Source organism: Lepidochelys kempii, chromosome 24 (assembly GCF_965140285.1).
Source record: "Lepidochelys kempii isolate rLepKem1 chromosome 24, rLepKem1.hap1, whole genome shotgun sequence".
NCBI lineage: Eukaryota > Metazoa > Chordata > Testudines > Cheloniidae > Lepidochelys > Lepidochelys kempii.
The window spans coordinates 3,814,180-3,837,664 of NC_136403.1; the positions used below are offsets into that span (position 1 = coordinate 3,814,180).

At 57.2% G+C, this 23,485-nt stretch overlaps 1 protein-coding gene across 5 annotated transcripts in view; it reads right to left on the reverse strand.

Annotated features, from left to right (window-relative positions):
* The window catches only part of PEAR1 (platelet endothelial aggregation receptor 1), a 56,432-nt gene that overhangs the window by 6,421 nt on the left and 26,526 nt on the right, over positions 1 to 23,485 (reverse strand). For all 5 annotated transcript variants that reach the window (XR_012156101.2, XR_012156100.2, XM_073322955.2 and 2 more), the window contains 16 exons: positions 15,981 to 16,076; positions 14,709 to 14,813; positions 14,014 to 14,114; positions 12,629 to 12,721; positions 10,492 to 10,738; positions 10,185 to 10,308; positions 9,533 to 9,669; positions 5,703 to 5,915; positions 5,021 to 5,195; positions 4,598 to 4,718; positions 3,757 to 3,920; positions 2,985 to 3,087; positions 1,821 to 1,967; positions 1,036 to 1,164; positions 545 to 673; positions 332 to 460 (listed from right to left, as the gene is read on the reverse strand). Coding sequence is in view for 3 of the 5 variants with exons in the window: in XM_073322955.2 (XP_073179056.1) it covers positions 332 to 460; positions 545 to 673; positions 1,036 to 1,164; positions 1,821 to 1,967; positions 2,985 to 3,087; positions 3,757 to 3,920; positions 4,598 to 4,718; positions 5,021 to 5,195; positions 5,703 to 5,915; positions 9,533 to 9,669; positions 10,185 to 10,308; positions 10,492 to 10,738; positions 12,629 to 12,721; positions 14,014 to 14,114; positions 14,709 to 14,813; positions 15,981 to 16,075 (2,212 nt within the window). In the remaining 2 variants the exon portion in view is untranslated. The remainder of the gene's footprint in view (positions 1 to 331; positions 461 to 544; positions 674 to 1,035; positions 1,165 to 1,820; positions 1,968 to 2,984; positions 3,088 to 3,756; positions 3,921 to 4,597; positions 4,719 to 5,020; positions 5,196 to 5,702; positions 5,916 to 9,532; positions 9,670 to 10,184; positions 10,309 to 10,491; positions 10,739 to 12,628; positions 12,722 to 14,013; positions 14,115 to 14,708; positions 14,814 to 15,980; positions 16,077 to 23,485) is intronic.

Below are 23,485 nucleotides of genomic sequence, written 5' to 3' on the forward strand. Positions count from 1 at the left end.
AGGGGAGGTTCAGTTGCCAAAAACCCAATTTTTTTTCCAGATTTCTGTTCTTCCAACGAAAGCCCAGAAAATTTAACCAGAATCGGACATTCCCCGGGGAAATTTCTGTTTTAACCCAAAAAGCCGGGGGGAGGAGGGGGGTTGTGTCAAAAAACTTGTCAATCCACTTCCCTCAAGACCCGCCCAGAAGTCCTGTGTGGGTGCAATGCTCCCCTCTGCCAGCAGTGGGCGCTGCAGGTGGCTCCCCAATGCAGTCTTGGGGCCGTCATACAACCCTGTACATTCCCCGGGGTTTTCCTCTGGCTCGGCCAGGGCGGGCTCCGCGGCTTACTGGTTTCACAGTGGGTGCCGGTGTACCCAGAGGGGCACAGACATCTCCCGGTCACTGGATCACACTGAGCCTCGTCCTGGCACTGGCATGCCTGGGCACAGTTCTCCCCATAGCGCCCCAGGGGGCAGCCTACAGAGAAGAAACCAAGCGGGTGAGGTCTGTATGGGAAAGGAGAAGTGTGATGCCCGGGCCCCCGCCCGGCACAGTCCGTACCTTCCGAGCAGCGTCTGCCGGTCAAGCCGGCCGGACAAGAGCAGGTCCCATCCACGGTGTTGCACTGGCCTCCGTTTGGGCACCGGCAGGTATGGCTGCAGGCCTCTCCCCACGTGCCGGGCGGGCAGGCTGCGGAGGAGAGGAGACGTCCGTCAGTCCCACTACGCACCTGGCTCTGGAAGCTGCTCTCCCCAAACGAGCTACTGAGTGTATGTGTGTGAGATCCCGTCGCCCCCTGGTGGCTGCCCAAAGAAAGGATAAGAGTCCTACTTCTGCTACTGGCTGAACGAGATCTCCGTTAGCTCAAATGGCAGAGGCCTAAATTTTGGGGGCTGACAGAGCCTCCAGGCCCCCCAGATCATAGTCCTGGTGACCCTATTGTGTCCAGATTCCCTATAACCCCTACAAGTGGCTACCCACCCGCAACTTATTCCCCGTTGACCTGTGCTGCCCGTGAGTTGGGGCGCCCCCCGGCAGTGGATGTGACTCACGCTGTGAGCAGTCGCTGCCTGTCCACCCGGGGAAGCAGTCGCAGGAGCCATCCACAAGGTGGCAGGTGGAGCGGTTGGAGCAACGGCAGGACATTGCGCACTTCTTGCCGTAACGCCCGGGCTGGCAGGCTGCGGCAAGGGAAGAAGAAATGGAAGGGGTGTGGAGGCGAGTCACGTACCAGCCCTAACCCGGCCCGGTCAGACGGCTGCTCATGTGAAACGAGTTTGCTGGGTCTTAGCCCAGATCCTGACAGGGACCAGGCAAAGCCACCCAATCAGTGCTGACCGACCCCGTTGATGCGCAGCCTCGGCAGATGGACCCAGACAGGCCCATGGAGACAGAACTCCTTGCTGCCCGCTAGAGGGAACAGGTCACGGGGACACACGGGCTGGTGTGTTCTCATGTGGATTTCTTATTGGGGGTTTGCCCCCGACATGTATCCATCTCCCCGAACCCTGGCCAGCTCCACTGGGGGCCTGGGATGCCCGTGCAATGGCCTCTGACCCTGCCCACTGCACCCGAACCAGCCCTTGGGGTGGGTGGGGGGGCAGGCTCGAAAGGAGGATGCCAGTGCCAACTCGCAGGCTGGTCCCCCTGGGGTTTGCGCAATGGACTTTGCTCTGCTCTGGCACTGGACGGAGCCAGGCGCTCGCCCTGCCAGGACAGGACAGCTGCCCCAGGGCTGGGCAATGCAGAAGCAGGACCCCCTTGACCCCCCCCCCCCCCCCACACACACCCCAGCCCGCTGGCTCCAAGCGTCATCCTCGGTCGGCACAGCACTTACGGCGCTGGCAGGCGGGGCCGCGGTACCCGGGCGTGCAGCTGCAGCTCCCGTCCTCCGAGGAGCAGGCAGCTCCGTTCTTGCAGACGCAAGGCTGGCTGCAGTTCCGCCCCCAGAAGCCGTCGTCACAGACCAGGTTGCAGCGGGGCCCTGGGGTGGCAAGGAAAGGAACAGGGTGCTCTTAGTGGGGACCCCTCCTCACCAGGCAGCTGGGGAGGGGGGGCAGACAGGTCCCAGCGCCAACCCAGTCACCTGCGTGGAGAAATAAAACTTCTCGCATCCCAGGTGGTCAGGGATGCCAGTGTCACTGTCCACAGCTTCCCTGTCGGTCGAGTGAGTCACCGCACAGCTCCCTGCAGGCCCTACGGTCTCCCAGCCCAGCGTCTCCCAGCCCAGCGCTGACCCAGAAACTTCCCTCTTTGAGGCTGCGCTCCCATCACTCAGACTGCAGTTAGCTCCTTATAACTCCGGCGCAGCCCCTGACTCGAGTCTCGTCCACACACACACGAACCCTTCATGCCAGTGAGGGCAGGTTCTTAAGTTGAACTGGCCGGCCCGTCAGCTGGCACCAGCTGGCATGGCTCGAGTCCTGCTATTCCCCCAAAGCTTGCCGGAATTCCCGCTGGGCCACGCGTCCCTGCCATCTGGCTGCGAAGGAAACCTCGCGAACCTGAGCCAAGTGTAACCTGTAGGGAGGAGGGCTCGGAGAGGTGTGAACTGCCCTCCTTCCCCTCAGGGAGGAGTTCTTGCCGGGCAGTTTGCTAAGACCGGAGCAGGAGCCAGTCTGGCTCTCTTTGGTGCCCTGCGGGGGCGGCGATCGGGCAAGCACCATCACTTTATTTCGACCTCGGTCCAGGAGGTGCCCCACTGAGTCCAGCCATGCCCCCCTAAAGGGGAACGGACCTCACACCGATATATCCTGGACCTCTGCACAATTCACTGTGAGCTGTGCCTCCTTCAGGCGTGTCAAGTCCTGTGGGAGGAGCTTATGTTGTGGGTGGAGCCTGGAAGAGTACCGCCCCCTTCCTTCTCTGAACTAGCCATGCTCATAAGAGCTGTGTGTTGAGCTGGCAGGGATGCCAAGGGGCTCCCTGGATGCCATCATGGACAGAGACAGAGTCCTCCCGTCCCCTCCCCAGATCCCTGCCTCCCACCGGGCCCCCTCACCTGTCCATCCCGGCAGGCAGTGGCAATGTCCCGTGACGGGGGAGCAGCCGTCCGCGTGGCTGCAGTCACAGAGACTGCTGCAGCCGGGTCCGTAGGCACCGTTCTGTTAGCGAGAGGGGGATGCAACCGGAGTCAGTGGCACTGGGATGGGATTGGGGTGGGTGATTTTAACCCAGAGCCCTTCCTGGTCCCGTCCCACTGGGGCATGGGTCCAACCCCACCACAACCCTCCCCGGTCTGACCTCCACCCCCGCCCTGCTGGTGCACACAATCTAACCCATTCCCACTCCGCCCCGCCGGTGCCCACGGTCTAACCCTAGCCTCCCCTGCTCCACAAAAAGCACATGGTCTAATCCATAACCCCACTCCCAAACCAGCCCCCTCTCCATCGCCATTAAATCACCCAGCCCCTTTCCCAGGCTGGGCCCGCAAGTGACTTTCCCAATCAATTTGTTAGCCCATGGTTGCAATTATTTTGTCCAGTGGGACAATCACAGACAGCCGAGATCCCGGCTCACGTGCGGGCACCGAGTGGGCAGCGGGCACCGTTAGAAGCACCCGGCATCCCATCTTGCCAGCCGCTGGCTGGACCTTGCTCTGCACGGGGTGCATGGCAGCACCTGGGGGGTGGCCCAGGGCTTGATGCAAAGATCATGGAAATGGGCAGCAATGGACGTAGGATCAGGTCCTTCCATGTCAGCTGGGACGGCCATAAAGGGCGCAGAGGCTCCCGGGAGCGGGAAGCGGCTGGTCCAAGGGGGTGGGAACATACCGCGCATGGCTCCTGGCACCTGCTGCCATGCCAGCCAGCACCGCAGGAGCACAGCCCGCTGACAGGGCTGCAGGCGGCACCGTTGGCGCACCGGCAGGTCTCGTTGCACCCAAGACCCCAGGTGCCGGCGGGGCAAGGGCTGGAACAATCCCCTCCGTGCCAACCTGCAGAGGGGAGGAGAAGGGCGGAGAGGTTGGCAGGCGGATCGACGGGAACTTGGAATCGGAGCGCTTGGGAAATGCAGGCAGCTCAACGGGTGGAGACGTAGGGCAGCATGGGGGCAATGCCGTGCCCAGTCAATAGCCCCTATGGGGGCTATATTGTCCCACAGCCAGATGTGTCCAGGTATTAGAGGAGAGCGAAGGAACCTGGAAGGAACCTGCTCTCAGCCATGGCTCCAGCCTGAGGGTGTCTGGCACCACTCACATCTGGGCGCCCCACCTCGCGGCTGGGTGCCGTGGCTCCGGCGGGGTCTCCAGGCTGTGTGGACCACACCCGCTGGAAGAGGTCGCCCGTGGAAGGAGTGGCCTGGGTCGTCCCGCCAGACCCCGAGCCTGGCAGAGGGTTCGTGCCGGGAGTTAAGCCAGGGGAGGGGTAACCTGGGCTGGTTCCAGCCGGCCCCCGCCCACATCCAGAGCCAGGGAGCCGGGGCGGAGAGGGATATTCACAAGGCCTTTCCCGAGTGAACTTAAAAGGGCTCCCACAGCCCTTGCAGAGAACGGTCTCCCACCTCCCAGCCCTGTCTGGGGGCACAGCTAGAGCCCCCCGGGGGTGGGGGGAGGGGAGCCGGGGCCGTGCCTTCCGTCGTGAGCAATCCCAGGGGCTCCCGCCTGCACCCTACCTTCTTTGCAGACGCAGGTGCCATCAATGGGGGAGCAGGCAAAGGCGTTCTTGCAGGTGCAGTGCATGGAGCAGTTCACCCCGTAGGTGTCGGCTGGGCAGTAGCTGGAGCAATGCTCCCCCTGCAAACACAAGGAGACAGTGAGGGGGCGGGGGGCAGCGTCCAGATCTCCCCCCCAGAGGCGAGTAGCCGTAATATTTTGTGTTGCTTCAAAGACAACCGCCTAAGCATCACAAAGTTATCCCTGCTCTAATCACTAACCCCCCCCCACCCCCAGGGTCCGGAATAGAACCCAGCAGGAGTCCTGACACCCAGTCCTCTGCTCTAACCACTAGACAACTCGCCCTCTCGCAACCCCCATAATTACCAAGACATTAACCGCCTTGTTTCCCGGTGTCTCGGCAGTCTGGGCCCCCGACTCACCGTGTACCCTGGGGCACAGTGGCAGAGCCCCGTGGTGCCATCACACGTCCCTCCGTTCAGACAGAGGCAGGGCTCCTGGCAGTTGGCCCCGTAGTATCCGTGGGGGCAGGTCTCGTTGCAGTGAAGGCCCGCCCAGCCCGGTTTGCAGGTGCATTCTCCGCTCATGGGGTGGCAGCTGGGCCCCGGGGGGAGAGAGAAACGCGTGCCCATCAGAACGCCCCCGCGAAGCAGCTGGGGCGGGTTTGTGCCAATCCTGCAGGGCTGGCCCTTTCCCTGAGAGCTGCATTGCCACCGTGTCAAGGGGTTGCGGGTGTCCCAAGCCGGACACCCCATGCGTGCGCCCACTGGGTGGCTCCTGGGTAGAGCACGCATGTTCTGAATCCGGGCCCTTTGCACCCCCAGAGCCTGGATCCCGGGGGTGATTCCCCTGCCCCGCTGCTCCTGCAGATGGGAATCCTGCATTCCAGCACTGGGGGGCATTGGCAGGATGGTGCCATGTTATTCCCCTTATGCCCCGCAGAGGGCAGCAAACCCACAGGACTGGAAATAGGGACGGTATTCCCCCTCCCCTGTACACTATTAACCCCTAAGGCGCTGGCATGTTCCAGGCGCCCGCATGCATGAGCGGCTGGAGCGAGGGCCCGCTCAGGTGGCTGCCGGCGGAGTCCCTCCCCGCCCCTACCTTTGGCTGTGCTGGGGGCTGCAGAGGCAGGGCAGGTGGCAGGCCAAGCCGTAGAGGCCGTCCAGACACTTGCGCTCCTCGCAGCGCGTCCCGAGGAAGCCGGCCTCACACAGGCAAGCCCCGTTGATATGGAAGCAGCGGCCCCCGTTGGCACAGTCGCATGGCTGGCCGCAGTCCTGGCCGTATTTGCCGATGGGGCACTCCTCCCGGCACCTGTTCGGGAACGGGCGGGAGGGAGGGGGGAGAGAAGGACATGCCCCCATGGTCAGACCCAGGGCAAGTCCAACGCCAAGGAGAGGAGAGCCAGCCGGTGCTGGGGTGAGCAGACAGGGGTCGCTGTCCCTGTGCAGGCTGGTATCTCTCACCTGCTCAATCCGGGTGTCCTCTGTAGGCTGAGGCCGCCAAACTCATTCCATGCAAGACCCTGGAAAATGTTGAGGACCCTCCCACCAGCTGCTCTGCAGGGCACTCCCAGCATGGGGCCTGCTGCACAAGGAAGCTATTCCCCTATCTGCCTCTTGGGGGCGCCCGGGGAGGACACCCTGAACAGCCTTTCAGGCGGCAGCTGGCCATCTTAGCCGGTTGTGTCTCATTGCTCAGCGGCTGGATTTAACCTACAGGGGCCATATCTGCACCAGGGGTGGGCGCACCACGGTCGTTGCATCGGCGCACACTCCTCGTGCGGGCCAGCTGCACCAGGGTAAACCCTGGCTCACACGTGGGCTGCAAGGGGCTTGCGCTGGTGCAAAAATCCCCAGGCCCAAGACTGTGAATGAAGCCTTCAGTGCAAGCCCAGAGCAGGGCAGGGATGGGGTTCTACCAGCCAGGCCTGGCTGTTTATTTAGGCAATAACAACACGACTGTCCTAAAGTGCCGCTCAGCGGAGGGGCTCAAAGCCTTTGCCAAAGGATCATCATTTTAAAAATGGGGAAACTGAGGCACAAGTGCTTTGCCCAGGGTCACACATTAAGTCTATGGGAGAGTCCTGGCTCTGACCACTAGACCCCATTCCTTTCCTGATCAGGGAATAGAACCCAGAAGTTCTGATTCCTAGTCCCCCTTGCTCTAATAGACCACATCCCCTCCCAGTACTAGGGAAAGAACCCAGGATCCTGGATTCCCACTCACTTAATCTAACCTCTAGATCACAAGACTTTTAAAACACCAACAAAACCCTTTCCTAGGGATCCATGTAGTGCTGGTCACTCCTGTTTGATTCTGGGTTTATTTTTTCCTCTCCATTGTTTGGAACACCAGCTTAAAAGCTGGAAAAACCCCTTGTTTCCTTCTCCTTTCCATGTGGGAAACTCCGACTGATTTCCCTCCTCACCCTGGCCCAGCTGCTATTTACTTCCCTGCAGCACAGCTGGGGAGATCATCCCTCACCCCAGCGTTGAACTGGCGCTCCCCCAGCTGGCAGGGCACCTCCTGTGCCGTAAGCCAGCCAAAAATCAGCACAGCCAGGCAGTCAACATATTGCTTGGAGTATTATATGCAGGCATTACGGTAACAGTGGCCATTCATGTGGTGCATTACATTATGAGCATTACGATAGCAGTAAGCACTGTATATACACTTAGCAAAAGACAGTCCCTGTCCCAAACAGCTTCCTTCTCAATAGACAGGACAAAGGGTGGGAGGGGAAACCGAGGCACAGAGAGGGGTGAGGACATGCCAAAGTCACATGGCAGAGCTGGGGATAAAATCAGAAGCCTCATTCTCAGTAAGGCCCTTTACACCACGCTGGCAGCGCAAAACAGCCTTAAAGCGGGGGAAATTTCAGTGACAAGCATTTTAAGGCCCCTTTACATGGGCAGAGCCGCATAAAGGGGCCCTGGCGTAACTGAGAAGGAGGGTCCAGGTCTCCTAAGTCCCAATCCAGTGCTCGATCCATCAGTCCACACTGCTTTTAGGGGACTGCAAAGTGCTAGGATGGCACGCACTCCAGCTTGTAACCCCGCCCCATGCACACACGTTAACACAAGAGTGTGCGAGTCCAGGAGCCAGTGCGTGGGTGGGTTGACATGGAAGGGTGTGAGGGACAGGGCGTTGGCGCATGTGCGTGTTTGAAAGCCCCTGAGGGAGGCTGCGCGGGACAGGGACAGAGGGGAGTACGCATTCCCCGCTATGAGGGAAGTGGATGTCAAGTGGCCGCAGTGAGGAGTCCGGGGCTCAGACAGGAGCAAAGTAGTGAGGGGCCCGCCCCACTCCAAGCTCACCTGTAATTCGGGCACCGAGCCTGTGTGAGGGTGAGGCCTTATCTACACTTAAAAACTTCGCTGCTTTAACTAGATCAGTACAGTTAACCAGGTACAACACTCCCAATATGGATGCAATTACATCAGCATGAAGGTGTTTATACTGATAAAGCTTACTCTGGTTTGGGAATTAAAATAAGCTATTCTAGGGTAAGGCATCTTTACACTGGTATAACTAAGTCCATAGTAGTAGCACTGTTTTGGCAAAAAACCCACAACCCACCTTGCTAATTGACTTCAGACTATGCAAAAGGGACCCCTGTGATCGTCCAGTCCAACACCCTGCGTAGCACAAGCCAGAGAACTCCTGTGTGAACTCCAGCCAATCTAGATTTAACAGCCGCCCGGGATGGAGAATCCCCGCACAGCCCTCGGTAAATTATACCAGTAAAAATGTGAAGAAGCGTAGCAGGTGTGCGCACGAGGGTTTGTCTACACAAAGAAATTCTGCAATAGCTCTCTGTGTGGACACTCTGTTCCGGAATAAGAGTGCCTTTTAAAATCGACCTAAAGCTGCTAAATTCAACCTAACCCCGTAGCGTAGACCAGGCCTGAGTTGGCTTGATCCACTTTGGAAACGGATTAAGTTCAGCTGGAAAAATCATTCTTACACCTGGTCTACACTTAAAAGTTAGGTCAACATAGCTACACCGCTCAGGGGTGTGCAAAATTCACCCCCCCCGACCGCTGTAGTTAAATTGACCTCACTCCGGGTGTAGACACACCTAGATCAATGGAAGATTCATCCGATGGCCCAGCTACCGCCGCTTGGAGAAGTGGACCGACTACAGGGATTGCTGCAGGAAGTGTCTACACTTGGGCGCTGAACAGCGCAGCTCTGTCGCTCTGCGCCCTGAGTGGACACATGGCCTCACTTTGAGGCGGTCGAAAATTTTGCGTCTAAGCAGCTTTCTGTCAGAAAACGCCCCTTTGACAAAACCCATTGCTTTCACCAAATCGTGTCAATGTCAACAACATTTTGTAAAACAAACTGGAAAAATTATTTTGAAAACACTGAAGTGTCCCATTTTGACATTTCTGGGACGGAAAGTTTTGATTTTTCATATTGGAATGACATTTCCTTTCCAAAGGTGCTTTATTTGATATGACTTATTTTATGCACAAAATAAAAAATGGTCAAAACGTTTGTGTTGAATTTCGTTTCGCAAAAAAAATGTCGAAATGTTGGCTTCTTATCCCAATTTCAGGTGCTTTTTTGTTACAACCTTGACATGTTTTTACGGGATGAAAAATCAGTTTGCCAAGCAGCTCTACTCTTAATCCAGAATAAAAGTGTCCACACAGGGAATTACTCCAGAATAGCTACAGATAACACTTTAAATTCCTGCCCTAACTTAATCCAGATTAACTCCCCTGTGTAGACAAACCCGGAAAATGTGTGTGATTCACAGAGGGGCGGCTTGTGACTGAGGTTTCTAGCTAGGCTTCACCAACTGAGGAATCTCCCTCTAAGCCATGCCAGTTGCTAGCCCCCGACAGGGACGTGGTTCTTTCCATGGCACGGCCCCCACCCCAGCGCTGCAGGGAGTTGCTCTGCCAGACCCCACTCACCGCTCTCCGGTGTAGCCCAGCGCGCACTGGCAACGCCCGGTGACTGGGTCGCACAGCCCGTTGTTGTGGCATTGGCACCCCCCCAGGCAGCCTGAGCCGTACCACCCTTGGGGGCACGGGACGGAGCAGATGGCGCCCTGCAGACAACGGAACAGCAGCGTCAGGGAAATGCCCTCTCTGGGAAAGCCAGGGGACGGGGTGGGATGCTCGCGGCATGGAGTCTGATCTCCCCCGTCCCCTGCAAATTGAAGGGATGGTCCCTGCTCAGTGCCCCCCAGACCACCCCACGCCTGAATGCGGCCACGGGTCAGCAGCACGTGTGGGAGCGGGAAAGGCTCACAGCCCATTTCTCGCCCTGCTGGGGGCATCTCGCAGCCCCGAGGAGGCTGAATGGAGAGCGAGGCTCACGCCGCCAGGGCCGGATCATCCGGAGACCCCACGGCAACATGACTTTGCCGGAGGCAGCTCCACCTCACGCCGATGCACAGAGCCAGCTCAAGGCCCACTCCAGCCCAGCCGGGTCCCATGGGTGTGAGGGCCGGGGCACAGGTGGGGCAGGACCCCTCTGCCCCCAGTTTGTCCCAGCCTGATCCTTTGCTCTCCAGAGGCTGGATGGGCCTGGGTTTGAATCCCCCCCACCCCAAATACGTACCATCCATCCTGGAGGACAGACACAGCGGGTGGTGTTTGGGGGGTGGCAGATGCCCCCGTTCTGGCAGGGGCAGTGAGCCGGGCAACGCAGCCCGTCCGAGCCATTGAGGCACAGGAGCTCGCAGCTGGAAGGACAGGGAGAAAGGGGTGAAGGAGGACGGACCCAGAGTCTTCTCTCTCTCGCCAGAGGCTAAAGAAATCCCACCCTGTGGCTGGGTCGGAACCGGCGCCCCCCAGAGAGGAAAGGCCCCCTGATCCCATTCCCACCCTCCCACTGCCGAGGCCAGCCAACCATTCCCCGCACTCACTAGGCGCCTGTGAATCCTGGCTGGCACAGACATGCCCCGGTCTCTCGATGGCACTTGGCCCCGTTCTTGCAGGGGCAATCCAGCTGGCAGCCCTCCCCGTAGGTGCGTGGGTCACAGGGGACTTTGCACACGGGATCCTTGTATCCGGGCGAGCAGACACAGGCTCCAGTGAAGGGGTCACAAGCTCCCCCATCGCCGCACTGGCAAGGGTTCTCGCAGCGGGGCCCCCAGGACCGGGCATCACACACTGGAAGAAGGAAGGGACTGTTGTAGCATTGACAACCCCTTTGCCCTTCTGCAGACAATCTCTAAGCACATCCTAGACCCTGGTGAATGAAGCCCTGCAATAGCCCTGGGAAGAAGGGTCAGAGTTTCAGCCCCATTTTACAGGGAGGGAAACTGAGGCACATAGATGGGACATGCCATCCCAAGAGCCAGAAATAGAGCTCAGGAGTCCTGGCTTCCTGTCGCCTGCTCTAAGCACTCTGCCCACCCCCCATCAGAGCTGGGAATAGAACCCAGGAGTCCCGATTCCCAGGCCCTGCTATTCTAACCACTAGCTCCCCTCCCAGAGCTGGGAACAGAATCCAGGCGTCCTGACTCCCAGTCCTGCCCACTCTCACCCATTAGACCCTGCTGCTTTCCATTAAACATATTGCTCAGTTAATGAGGGCTTAATCGTTATTGCGTCTTTCAAACCATTTCCTAGTTATTTTGTCCGGAAGCTGCCACATGGAAAAATTTGCTTGATTGTTTTAAGTGGTGGCATTATTCAGCAGGAGACAAAGGGCGGTCACTCGGGTTAAGGGGAGGGAATTTAACCAGGGATGGTTTACTCTGAATCCAGGGAAATCTTCCTAAGGAAGACGGATCAGAACAGTCTTGCCAAGGGGTGGGGTGAGACCCCCATGCTTCAGATTTCAAGATTATCTGCCACCAAGTCTAACTGGACAAGCCCTTGGGATCATTTCAGACCCCTGGCGATTTTGGGGGGCACCCAACACAAGACCCCTTAAAGCTACCTGACCGCCAGAGGGCGCGGGGCCCTTTCCCCAGATCCAGCCGCTTTTAAAGGCATTACAAGTTGAGTCTCCTACCCCCCACAAAAAAGCTAGGTGCTTTCTAAACTCTTGGGCATCAGCTGTTAGCAAAAGGCCCCTGGTCCTGCGCCCCCTCCAATTCCCCCTGATGCAGGGGCTCGGGGGCTGCTGTTTGGGAAGAGTGGCATGAATAGCTGGAAAGAAAGCAAGCCATGGCAGACAGAGAAAGGGATGCAGCGACTCAGTGGGGGTTTTGCCCACAGCTGGATGCCCCTCGCTGAGGGTACCCTGAGCAACCCCCTCCCCTCCCGTCTGGGCCATGGGCTAGGGCCCACTCCCAAGCATTCCCTATGCAGCCAGTGACCCCCAGCTCCCGGGAGCCGCCCCTGGTGCGTGGGAACCCATTGCCTCGGGCCCCTGGGCCCTGGGGAAGGACAGGGCGGCTCAGCAGCTGGAGTCTGGGTTTAATTTGGCTGCAGGTGGAGGGGGGAGCGGAGGCCCCACACGCCCTGGGCCCAGACCAGGATGCCAAGGGGCTGAGGAGGGGCCAGGGCTGGCCAGGCGGGATCCTGCCTTAGCACGAATACCTACAGTGCCTGGCTCACGCCAGCACGTGGCATGCTGATGGCTGGCCTTCCCCCTCATGTGTATCCCCTAAATCCTAGCCCACCCACCACCTCCCCCCTCAAAACCCCCTGGTCCCCTCCCCCTCCCTCCGTACCCTTTCCCCCTTCAGCCTCTCCCCCATAACCCCTCCTCGCTTATTCCGTAACACCCCAATTCCTCACTCCATCCCCACCCCCCACCACTCTGCCCCTCTCCCTCACACCATAGCTCTCCTCTGCCACTTTCCGCATTGTCAGTCCAAAGCCAGGGCCCACCCCCAGAACCCCACATCGACTAGCGGTCACCCCAGCGCCTGCTGCCTCCGGCCGGCCAGCTCACACTCCCTAATGGTGTCTGCAAGTGACAACTCCCCCACCCTCAAATCACCGGCCAGGCTCCTGGGGGCAGAGCCACCCCCTTCGGCCATAAGGCAATGGCTCCGGTGCGCCAAACCCAGACCGCCGTGGAGGGCCCGGGCCTGTAGTACTCACCGCTGGAGCAGTCTGTGCCCCTCCATCCCTGTTCGCACTGGCACTGGTCGGGAGCCACGCACCTCCCATGGACGCACTCCTTGGTACAACTGGCTGCAGGGAGGGCACCAGGCAGAAGGATTCAGTTGGGCTGCTCCAAGATCTTGTTTTAACAATGTCTAACCTGGCATTTCACCCCCAAATGCTACAGACTGGTATCACCCAGCAATGAAATGCAGCCACCTCTGGGGTGGAATATGGCAGCTGAAAAACAGCACTCAGCAACGTTGCCCAGAGATCACACAGGTAATGCAGCCCCCTGCAGGGTGCTCGGCAATACTGCACAGCTATTGCTCCCCCGGCACTGAGATGCAACCCCCCTGGGTGGGAGACAACCCGGAAGCTGTTTAATAGCCACTCAGCACCAGGGATCACTCACCCGAGTCTCCCTAATCCCTGACCTGGAGCAGGGGACCACACCAGTGAGTTGAATCACAGCGCAACCCACTGCAGGAAAGTGTGGGCACCCCCTCCAGTGACCAGTCCACAGAGGAGCCTTCCACTGCTTCCTCCCAGAGTCAATCACCCCCCCACCCCCGGCTTGGCGGAAGGGATGCAAAGATGATGAAACACAGCAGCAACTTATGGTCTGGTCTGAGTCTGCTGGGGTGAGGGGGTGGGATGAGGGGGGCCGTCTGCGGGGATCAAGGGAAAGTTGCCAGAGGACAGGCAGCCTGGCCTCAATCAGCCCCAGAGCATGCTGGCTTCCCAGCACGGAGCCAGCTGAAAGTGGCCAAGAAGGGTCCCATGGTAGCCAGGTGGCCTGGAGCCATGTGTCTGCAGGAGAGCTGGCAACTAAGCCTGCACATGAAGGGCTAGAAACCCCAGCGGCCTGGAGAGAAATCTGAGAGGGCCGGAAGGATGGGGGAGGATCAAAGAGTGCAAGACAGGACAAACAGCAACGAGCTGTAAAGAATGTGCGTCCCCTGTGGGGTGGGTCCTGGCAGATGGCCACGCTCTTGAATCCATTACAAAGGTGTGATTTCTCAGAGCACAGCGGAGCTGGGATGTGTTTCAGGACACACAGTGGGGAACGAGGGGGCTATGAGAACTGGGCTAAGCAGATAGAAAAATGAACCATGACCCCCATTTCAGAGATGGGGAAACTGAGGCACAGAGCTGGGGGGCAGGGAACATCACCCAGGATCACACAGCAAATCAGTCGCAGAGCTGGAAATAGAACCCAGGAGCCCTGCGCCCTGCTCTGACTACGGGCCACCAGGCAGAATAACCCCACCAGACCCCTTCGATTTCTGCAGAAGCATCGTCTCGCACTGGACTGAGGGACGCAAATGCCACACATTCCGCCCCTGGGGCCCATTAGTGACTGTCAGGGACAGACTTACGGACACAAACATCTGCACTCTCGTAGTAGCCCTGGCAACAGCGGTACCTCTTCCGGTAGTCAATTTTCACTGCCTGCCGGTACGCTGTCTTGTACACAATCCTGTGCAACACAGAATAAAAAGCAGAGTGACCCCCCCACATGCAGAACATTTATAGAGAACAAACCACACCTGGGGAACTCACCGCCCCAGGAGTGTGCTAGGGCTCATCCAGAGAACTTACTGCGGTGAGGTCATGTCAGGGTTACTGCCACGTGCTATATATGACACTGACTGATATGGACAGAGTTTGGGTTACCCAGCTACCAGGATAGAATAGGGGTTCATTGGTATCCAATACTGGTGATAACCTTTGGAACTCACTGCCACATGTTCCTAACCAGCAGAGCTAACAGCAACAAGATAATATTGGAGTTAACCTGTGAGACTCCCTGCTTCAGACTGGTTCCAGGTGAGCTCACCGAAATCAGAACGGACTAACCTTAACCTCTGGAACTCACTGATGCTTGTTAGTAGCAGGGTCAAAACAGTGGAGCTCACTGCTGCTTGTTAGGAATGGGGTCAGCTTGTGGGACCCTGCTGTTGGGGGGCTGTGCTGGGGTAAGCCTGTGGGATTCCCAGAGAACTGTTGGGGACAGCGAGTGATGGCTCAGAGGACGTTTGCCACGTCCCCTAGGCAGAGGGGCACTCCTTACTTGTGCTGGGTGCACGGCTTGAGGAAACTCCAGGTTCCATCACACGAGTCCTTGGAGGCCTGAGCATAGGGGTGAGCGTAGGACTCCTTCGTCGCCGTGGTGAAGCTGCCAGGGGAAAAACAGAGCCACTTTGGTGGCAGCCCAAGGACAGCCAAGGGAAATAGCTGATTCAACTCTCCCCATTGTGGCAGGGCCGTGGCTCAGTGACAGGGGCTCTGCACCTCCCATGCAGGACACCTGGGGTCCAGTCCCTCTCCCAGCATCCTCATGGCAGCAGCCAGTGCCTTTGGAGTGGAGGCACAAGGTACCTGCCCTCTTCCTGGGGACAGACTGGAATGAAGCAAGGTCTGCCAACTCCTGGTGCTTTTCATCAAGCCCCAGCTCCCGGAGTCATGAGATTATGGGGGAAACACAGCTTTCATTTTTTTTTTTAAGGCTATTTCTAGCCATCATGGTTGTGGAGCAAAGCTCGAAATTGTGACCCCTAAAGGCTGAGACACCAGGAGACAAATTATTATTTTAAAAAATCTCATGATATTTACACCACTCATGATTTGGGGGGGGGGTCCTGACTAATGATTGGGGGTTGGCAACACTGGTACCAGCACCTCGAGAAGCACTAAGGGATCATTACAGCCTGGAGCTTCTCAGGCCCTGGCAAAAGGCTATTTTCCAAGTAGATACAGAGACACCCTCAGGTTAATAACCACAGCTCTGGGACTGACAGTGTAAATGCTGGTCAGGCCAACCCTGCCGTGTTCCAGATATTACCATGCATTGTCGCTACAGAGTTCTTTACAGACACGGACCCAGCCCTGAACAGGGTCCGGTGGCCAGACACCCTCACAGCTGTAACCAAAGCTGACGGGATCACAAGCAAAAGGGGTTAACATGTTAACTGGTTCCTTGTACTCCCTATCTGACTGTCTCTGTCTCATGTCTTCTATTACGCTCCTTGGGAGAGAGACAGTCTTTTTGTTCTGTGTCTATACAGCACCTAGCACCGGGGGGAGGGGGAGTCCCGATCCCTGACTGGGGCTCCCAAGTGCGACCACAATACAAATAATACATAAGAAGAAGAAAAAGGGCGAGAGAAAGAGATAGAGATGAAAAGAAAAGTGTGAGCAAGGTAAAGCAACAGAGAAAGCAAGCGAGGAAGAAAGGCTCCATTGCAAGGATCAGCGATGAACCCCCACCAAGAGGTCTCGGGGGGCAGAGCGGAAGGCCCAGAACCACACACCCATTTCACCCCGGGGCTCCCCCACTCCTTACCTTTCCCAATAGCTGCAAACATTGGGGTCGCTGGGGTTGAGAGGAGTTGCCAGGTGCATCTGCAGCCCCAGCAGAAGGACCGCGTGCAGCTTCATCCTGGTGGGAGGAGAGAGAAACAAAGAGGAGTTGACAGCGAGGAAGGAAGGATGCACAAGGCTGGCTGGTGCTGTAGCATGGATGGGGTCAGTCGGCCACACGGCCCGACTCCTACAGCTTTGCTGTTTACAAGCAGGTGAAGGTTGTTGCCGCAGCCAGCATCTCGTAGCTGCTAACCATCAAGAGGGTCACAGAGGTGGCTGTCCACGCTATGGGATTTGCAGTGAGGCCAAAGCAAAAAGCTCTGCTCCTTGAGCTAAAGGACAAACTTTGTTAGCTGGTAGCAGTAGTAGGTTGTTATCCACTCTGTGTTAGCCCTGCAGATGTTGCCAGAAGCTTTGGGAATCATGCAAGGTTGCTCTGCACCCCTGGAAAGGGGGCACATCTTGTTTTATTCAGGCCTGAAACCGAGCCAGAGAAGGACCCAAACCAACGCTGCCGGTCCAAACAGAACAAGCTGTAACCACGTCCACCTGGACAGCCTGGCCGATAGCAAGGATCGAACTCAGAGCTAAGGCACCAAAAGCACAAGCTTCTACCACTTGGGCTAAAGGGGTAAATCCCCCCATGGTGAGTCAGTAGCAGGCCATTGAAGTTAATGGGGCTGGCCACTAGTTAGAACCTCTTTAACTACAACATTAATTGGATTGCGCATATTGACATGCGATGCCACCCATCCCCTCCTCCAGCTTTGAGGAGTTCAGATCTGGATGTGACCTTTGTGGTCAGCCCGTGTCTGTGCTGAGGGTAAAAATCAAATCCGAGCGTCGCCGAATATTTAACCGACCTGCACGCATGGTCCCCATCACACCAGACCCTCCAAAGTACGTACTGACCCCTCCCTTCTTGCTGCAATGGGATGTTGGACACCTACCAACCTTGACACATATGCCCTAAGTGACTGGTCCAAGATCTCACCCAGGGAATCCATGGCTGATCCGGAAACAGATCCCAGAACCTCAGCCCCGCTGCAGTCCCCTGCTCATTGGGCCATCCTTGTTCCAATGCATTGCGTTCACACCAGGTAGGTTCTCACCATCCTCGCATCCCCTGGTCTCTAAGCCCCATCCTTCCATTCTAGCCAGACTGACAATCCCCAAACCGGGAGGGGAAAGCCGCCGGGGCCGACGAAAGTACAAGGCCAAGCCCATCTCCCCAGTATGACCGGCGTTTTTCTTAGCTGGCTTTTCGTGTGCGACGCCAGCCCCTTCCCCGCCAGGCAGCTGGGAGCTCGGAGCAGGAAGCGCGGTGTGAAAACAGGAAGCAGGTTGTGTGGAGGATGCTTCCCTCCCGCCCCGGCTGATGGCACCTCCACATGGGCAGACAGCAAAGTGCCGCGTCAGCCCGAGACTTTTAAGAACACCACGTCCTGGCTGGAAAGAAAGCAGGCCTGCTCGGTCCGTGCCGTCGGGCCTGAGCTCGCCGTTACATCCCACCCCGCTCAGTCGGACGCCGCTCGTTGCCTCTTGCCTTAGGGTCTGTCTACACGGCCGCTGCAGGTGCACTTGGGCAGACGTGCGTGAGCTTGCTCTGTCCGCGCTAGCTTATGAAACTCAGCCCTGTGGGCTTGGCAGTGCGGGCTGGCCACCCAAGTGTGGGCCTCGGGCGGGTCTATTTTTAGCAAGCGAGCTCAATCAAAGCTAGCAGGCATACAGCTACCTGAGCTGCAATTACTGCTCAAGCTGCTCTATATATACCACCTGGTATGTAGACGCCAAACTCTTTGGGGCAGGAGCTGTTTCATTCTATGCACGTGCAGCAGCCAGGGGTAGCGCAGTCCTGGTTAGAGCTGGGCAAGTCCTGGAGCTTTTGGCTCACTGGCTAGTCCGAACAAGTTTTTTAAAAATTTTGTTTCAGGCGGAGCCGAAATTGGTTTGACATTTTCAGCGAATCAAGAAGCCCGGGGGAAAATAAAATTCACTTTGGGTCACACAAAAAGTTTTGGATCGGGGGTGGGGGGGGTCGCAGTGTTAGTCTGGATCTGTGAAAGCGGCGACGATTCTGTGGCCCCTTATAGACTCACAGACGCACTGGAGCATGAGCTTTCATGAGTGAATACCCACTGCGTTGGACGAAAGCTCACGCTCCAATACGTCTGAGAGTCTATAAGGGGCCCCAGGACTCGTCGCCGCTTTCACAAAAAGTTTTGTTACGATTCGGAGCATTTTCTCCTGGTTTTTTCCCTTCATTTTTTAAAAAATAAAATGAAAGGCATTTGCTGAATGACAAGCTGCTTTGAACCGAAAAAACCCCAGAATGTTGCCTTGCACAAATATTCAGAACGAAAGGTTTGGATTTTTCCAGAACGGCTCTTCTTTTCCCTGACGAAACGATTCGATGAAACAGACGCGAAGTCACAGAATGTTTTGGCGTCGACAAATCTGAGCTTTTCGCGGGAAAAGAGGTCACAGTTGGAACATTTTGCCTCGCTCTGCTCCTGATTTCTGACGGAAACCTCAAGCGCGACTGCAGAACCGCTCCCATCTCCCAGCACAGGAGGGTAAGACACGCAGCTCAGCTGGACAGTCTGCGTTTTGGCCTCATTCCCCTCACACAATTATGAGGCTACCTCACAGCTGTGCTGGGCCTTGATTTGTTATATACGCCGGTGCATCAGGCTGGACTTGGCACAGTGGCAGGTCACACGAAGCCTTGTAGGAGCTGGGCGCAGAACATTCAAAGCACCGGCTCTGCAGCGAAGCAGAGACCCCGCGGGGCATGTGGTGATCTGTGGAGTCAGGACTCCTGGGTTCTATTCCTGGCTCCGTCACCCCAGCAAGTCACGTCCCTCCTCTGTGCCTCAGTTTCCCCCACCTGCACAATGGTGGTAATGCTTGGCTAGCCAAGCAGTCCCGGTGGAGGGTGACACACTGCGGAAATCCAGCTCCAGGCTTTGGGGCAGTGGGGTCAGGGGGAGAGTTGGGGGCTGGGCTGAGACTCCCAGGTTCAAAGGCAAGGGAAAATGAGTTTGCTGCAGTGGGACAGACAGACTCATGGGGTTCCAAGAGAGCAAAAGAATCATGCATTATAATATATATAATCTTAGAATAATCATCAGCCCTGTTCACACTAGGAGTTCAATGGGGTTTGTAAACCTTAACCAATTGAGCCACATTAGATGTCATTACCCGTATTTTTACAAGTGATCTGGTGATGCGGGAGAACCCAGACGTTTGGTCTCCCAGTGCCTTCCTTCCACCACCAGGACGGCTGCCTCTCCCTAGCAAGGCTGTCTCGGATTGCGTAAGGCAGGGCGATGCTCCTGCATAGGCTGAGATATTCTTTGGCCGGCTGGAGGGCGAGAGACTAGAATAAATCACATAAGCTTTCTAAAAAGAAAAAAAAAAAAGAAAGAAAGCTGGAGTGGGGGCGGGCTCCCAAATCCCCTGATGAGTGTTTGGCTGGCCGTGCAAACACCACACAACTCCGGGCCCATCCGGAGCCCCCAGGGGCAGGCCCGCCCCTGGCTGGAATCTATAATTAGAAAATGATTTGCTTAGATTTTAAATCAAGAAGCCATCTGGCTCTGACAGGCTGAGCTCAGATTTTAAGTCGCAAGGTCCGATAGACACTCAGCCCCTTCCTCGCGGAGCTGGTCTTGCCTGGCCGCAGGAAAAGATGGCTTGGAGAAGAAAGACCTCAGATCGAGCTTGGGAAGGTTACTTCTCTAATTGAGGCCGAGTTAGACAGGAAGGGCTCTATAAACCCTCCTGCTTCAGGGCCTGAGCCGACGTCTCCCTGATAGGGGTCAGGAAGTAAGTTCTTCCATAGCTGCCTCCTGCAAGGTTTCCTCTGAAGCAGCTGGTGCTGGCCAGCATCAGAGACAGAATCCTGGACTAGATGGCTCAGAGCAGTGGTTAGGGAGCCATCCTAGGATTTAGGAGCCATGGGTTCAATTCCCTACACTGATACAGACTCCGTGTGACCTTGGGTGAGTTACTTAGCCACTCTGTGGCTCAGTTTCCCCATCAGGACAATGGGGCTAACAGTACTGCCCTGCCTCCCGGAGGTATTGTGAGGATAAATTAAAGGGTCCAAGGTGCCCAGATAATACGGTGATGAAGGCGGGGGCCACAGAAGCTCCTCCGACAAACCCTGGGTCTGTTCCCACCTCTCTCTGGTTTCTTACTGTACCCAAGTGGCCTCATACTGCCATGCTGAGCTCAGTAGAAAGGGCTATGTGCCGCAGACATTGTGCCCGTGTGCGTAACAATGCCCAGTCGGTGCCTGCCACGATAATGGTTTTGTGCGGTGGGCACCTGTCTGCTAGGAATCGGGCTGAGGCCCTCCAAACTCATTGCACGTAGGCAGCCCTCAGGTGGGGATGCCTTTTAGTGACTGGTATTGGGACCGACGATGACTCCGAGCCAGACAGCGCTCCTCCTGCTGGTGAGCTGGCAGCTGACAACCTTTCCTGTGCTTCCCGATGTAGACCAGCACAACCTCTAGTGTGGACGCAGTTAAACCAGTATAAAGCAGCCTTGGACCAGCATAGCTAGCTGAGTATAGCTGACTCCCTTTCCTGTGCAGGAATTACTATCCCAGTATAAACATCTTTCTACCAGTACAGCTGCCCCCACACCAGGGGGCTGTCCCCCGTTGACTCGGCTGGGAGAACCCGGGTGCACAGCCAGGCCTAGGTGTGGGGACAGTGTCCTCACGGAGGGGCCCTGCTCCTCCGCTCAACATACCCACGAAATCACAGTCCATTAATGATGGTGGATCCCAGGCGCTCTAACGAGCTGCGTGTTTCCCTTTAAAGAAAAGCCCCCCCACCCCACCCCATCTCCTCCTCTCCTTGTAGCAGGGGGAAGGCAGAAAGACCACGCTCTGCATTTCCTGCCGCAGGATGGGAGGGGATAGGACTGCCCCACTGTCAGCAGCCCCACACACCCCCTCCCCCAAAGGGGAGGGTGGGTTAGAAGACTGGGAGCGGGATCCACCCGCAGGGATCCACCCGCAACCCTGGCTCCTGTGCCAGGGCCTCCCAGCCCTTCCCTTTGGCCGGAGCAGGGAGCTCAGCCGCCCTGAGGGTTCGGCACTTGGCTGGGGCAGGCGCTTTTGGGGGCCTCCTGGCCTCTCCCCTCCTTCCACTGCCCCACCAGGGCCCCGTCCTGCGCAGGGACCTCCAGCTGCGCTTGCGCCCTCCTTGTTCGTCCGTCCCAACCCCCTGGGCTGATCTCTCTGCTCTGCCACGACCCCCGGCCCAGGCCGGAGCCGCTGGCTTGCCTGAACCGTTCCCGGATGACGCAGGGAGTCAGGGCGGGACCCTGCCCCTGGGAACCGCCAGCGCCAACCTGCCTCCTCCATCCTGCCCCCCACTCACTCGGCGACAGGGGTGTTCAGATTTTGTCCCTAGATCATCCCCTGGGGGGCGGGTGGAAGGGAGTGGGGAGCAGGGGGGGAATCTGTCCTGTTTGGGGTTAGGAGAGAGGAGGATGAGACAGAAAAAGTGGGACAGCTCCAGTGTGTTTCATTTTTACCCTCGGGATCAAGGAGACCTGATGGGCCCCGAGCAGCAAAATGCTCTTGGTCTGGCGTTTGAGGGGGTTGGATCCAGAGCTCTGATCGGAGACAGCTTCAAAACCGAGATCCAGCCTGCATTCAGCTTTCAGACACCCCCAAAATGAAGAGGGGTCTAGATTGTGTGGGGAGGGGTCTAGATGCAAACTGCCTCAAAGCTAGGTGGGAGTAGGGCTGAATCTGTGGCTTTGCCTGGAGATAGCAGGGGCCAGCGGCAAAATTCAGATCCAGATTGCGAATGCTCCTGGTATCTGGAGGGGACGGGAGCGGATCCAGACCCGAGCTCTCTCGAAGTGTGATGGGTGTTTGGATCCAGGGGTTCTGGGTCAGGCAATAGGTAAGCATGACAAAGGAAATACACCAGACCAGATTCCTCCAGCCTTAGGCCCCTCATTACTATCTGCATTACAGCAGCACCTTGAAATCAAGGCCCCCTTGTGCCAGGCGCTGCACAGACACTGTACCTGCCCCAAAGGGCTTGCACGAGACACCAGACAGATAAAGGGTGGGGAAGGGAAACTGAGCCACAGAGCGATGACATCATTTGCCCAAGGTCATCCAGCAGGTCAGTGACAGAGCGAGGAATAGAACCCAGGTCTCCCAGTGGCCAGCAGAATAGCCTAGCCACTAGGCTGTGCTGCCTTCCATAGGTCTACTTGCAGAGCTAGTCACCGCTTGGTGCCTTTAAAACGTTCCCAACCACTGAAGACGCAGCCCCTGGAGGCACCTGCAATTGATTGAGGCCAGAGGATGCTGCTTCCTGCTTGCTCCCCTCTGCACATGACTCATGATCTCTCCCGCCCCATTTCCATAGACCACCCCCGTCGTGGGACCCCCTCCATAACAGCAGCAGCTTGGAACGAGCCAGTTCCCTCCCTCCTGGACACGGCGAGGTGAGGCAGGTGGGGGAAGTGGGGATGAACCACCCCCGTCTGAGCGCTGACCCCTCAGGCTGGATTGCTGACAGGATGGCTTGGATCAGAACTCACTGCTGGCTTCCCAGGGGTTGGGCTGGACTGGTGAGCATGCAGCAGCTAGGGCCGCAGCGCCCTTGGTGGCTTAATAATCACAACCAGATTTGTGCAGTTTAAAACTTCTCCCCCCCGCCCTTTCTTGGCATGGATGGAACGTTTTAATTCAGCAGAGAGAAGAGGCTTGCTCAATAGTACTGGTGGTAGCAGCTCCAACCACGCTGATGGCTGGTCGGTACCCCTCCCTTCCCGATCAATGCAACAGATTCCCTGTGGATACATCATGCCTGGCACCCTACATCCTGAAGGATTTTGCTGTCGATATACCTACAGCGACCACCCAGCACCAAAGTACGGAACGTGGCCGCTGTTTATTGGTGACGCTGGACAGAATCACTGACCCGGCACTGAAATGCAGCCACCGCTGGGGTGGAACACACCTGCTGCGTAACAGCGCACAGCAACGCTGCACAACAATGCAGGGCAGGAAGCGAAGAAGAACCCAGGATCTAACTGAAAGTGCAACGGCAACTGGAATTTGGCCAGGACATCAGGTCTGCCACCCGCGCTTATAAAAAGAGAATTGGGATTCTCTACCGTTCTACATCTCATCCCCAAAACAGCACCCCAGCCACTACCCGAAACTCAGGGTCAGTCTCAACTGTGGAGGAAGAGCCCCACTTCCTGTACTACTCAGGGGTCTCCTTAGACACCCCACCACCCGCAAGGGCTGAGCAGGTTAACCCGAGAGGGGACACAAGGCCAGCACGGCTCGCAGCAAAGATTCAAATCCTCTCCAGGCCCTTATTGTCCGCTTGCCACGTGCAAAGCTCAGACGGGGGCACTCCCCTTGCTTTGCCCCAGGGATGCCATTTTACTCAGCTGACAACATCTGATGAAGTGAGCTGTAGCTCA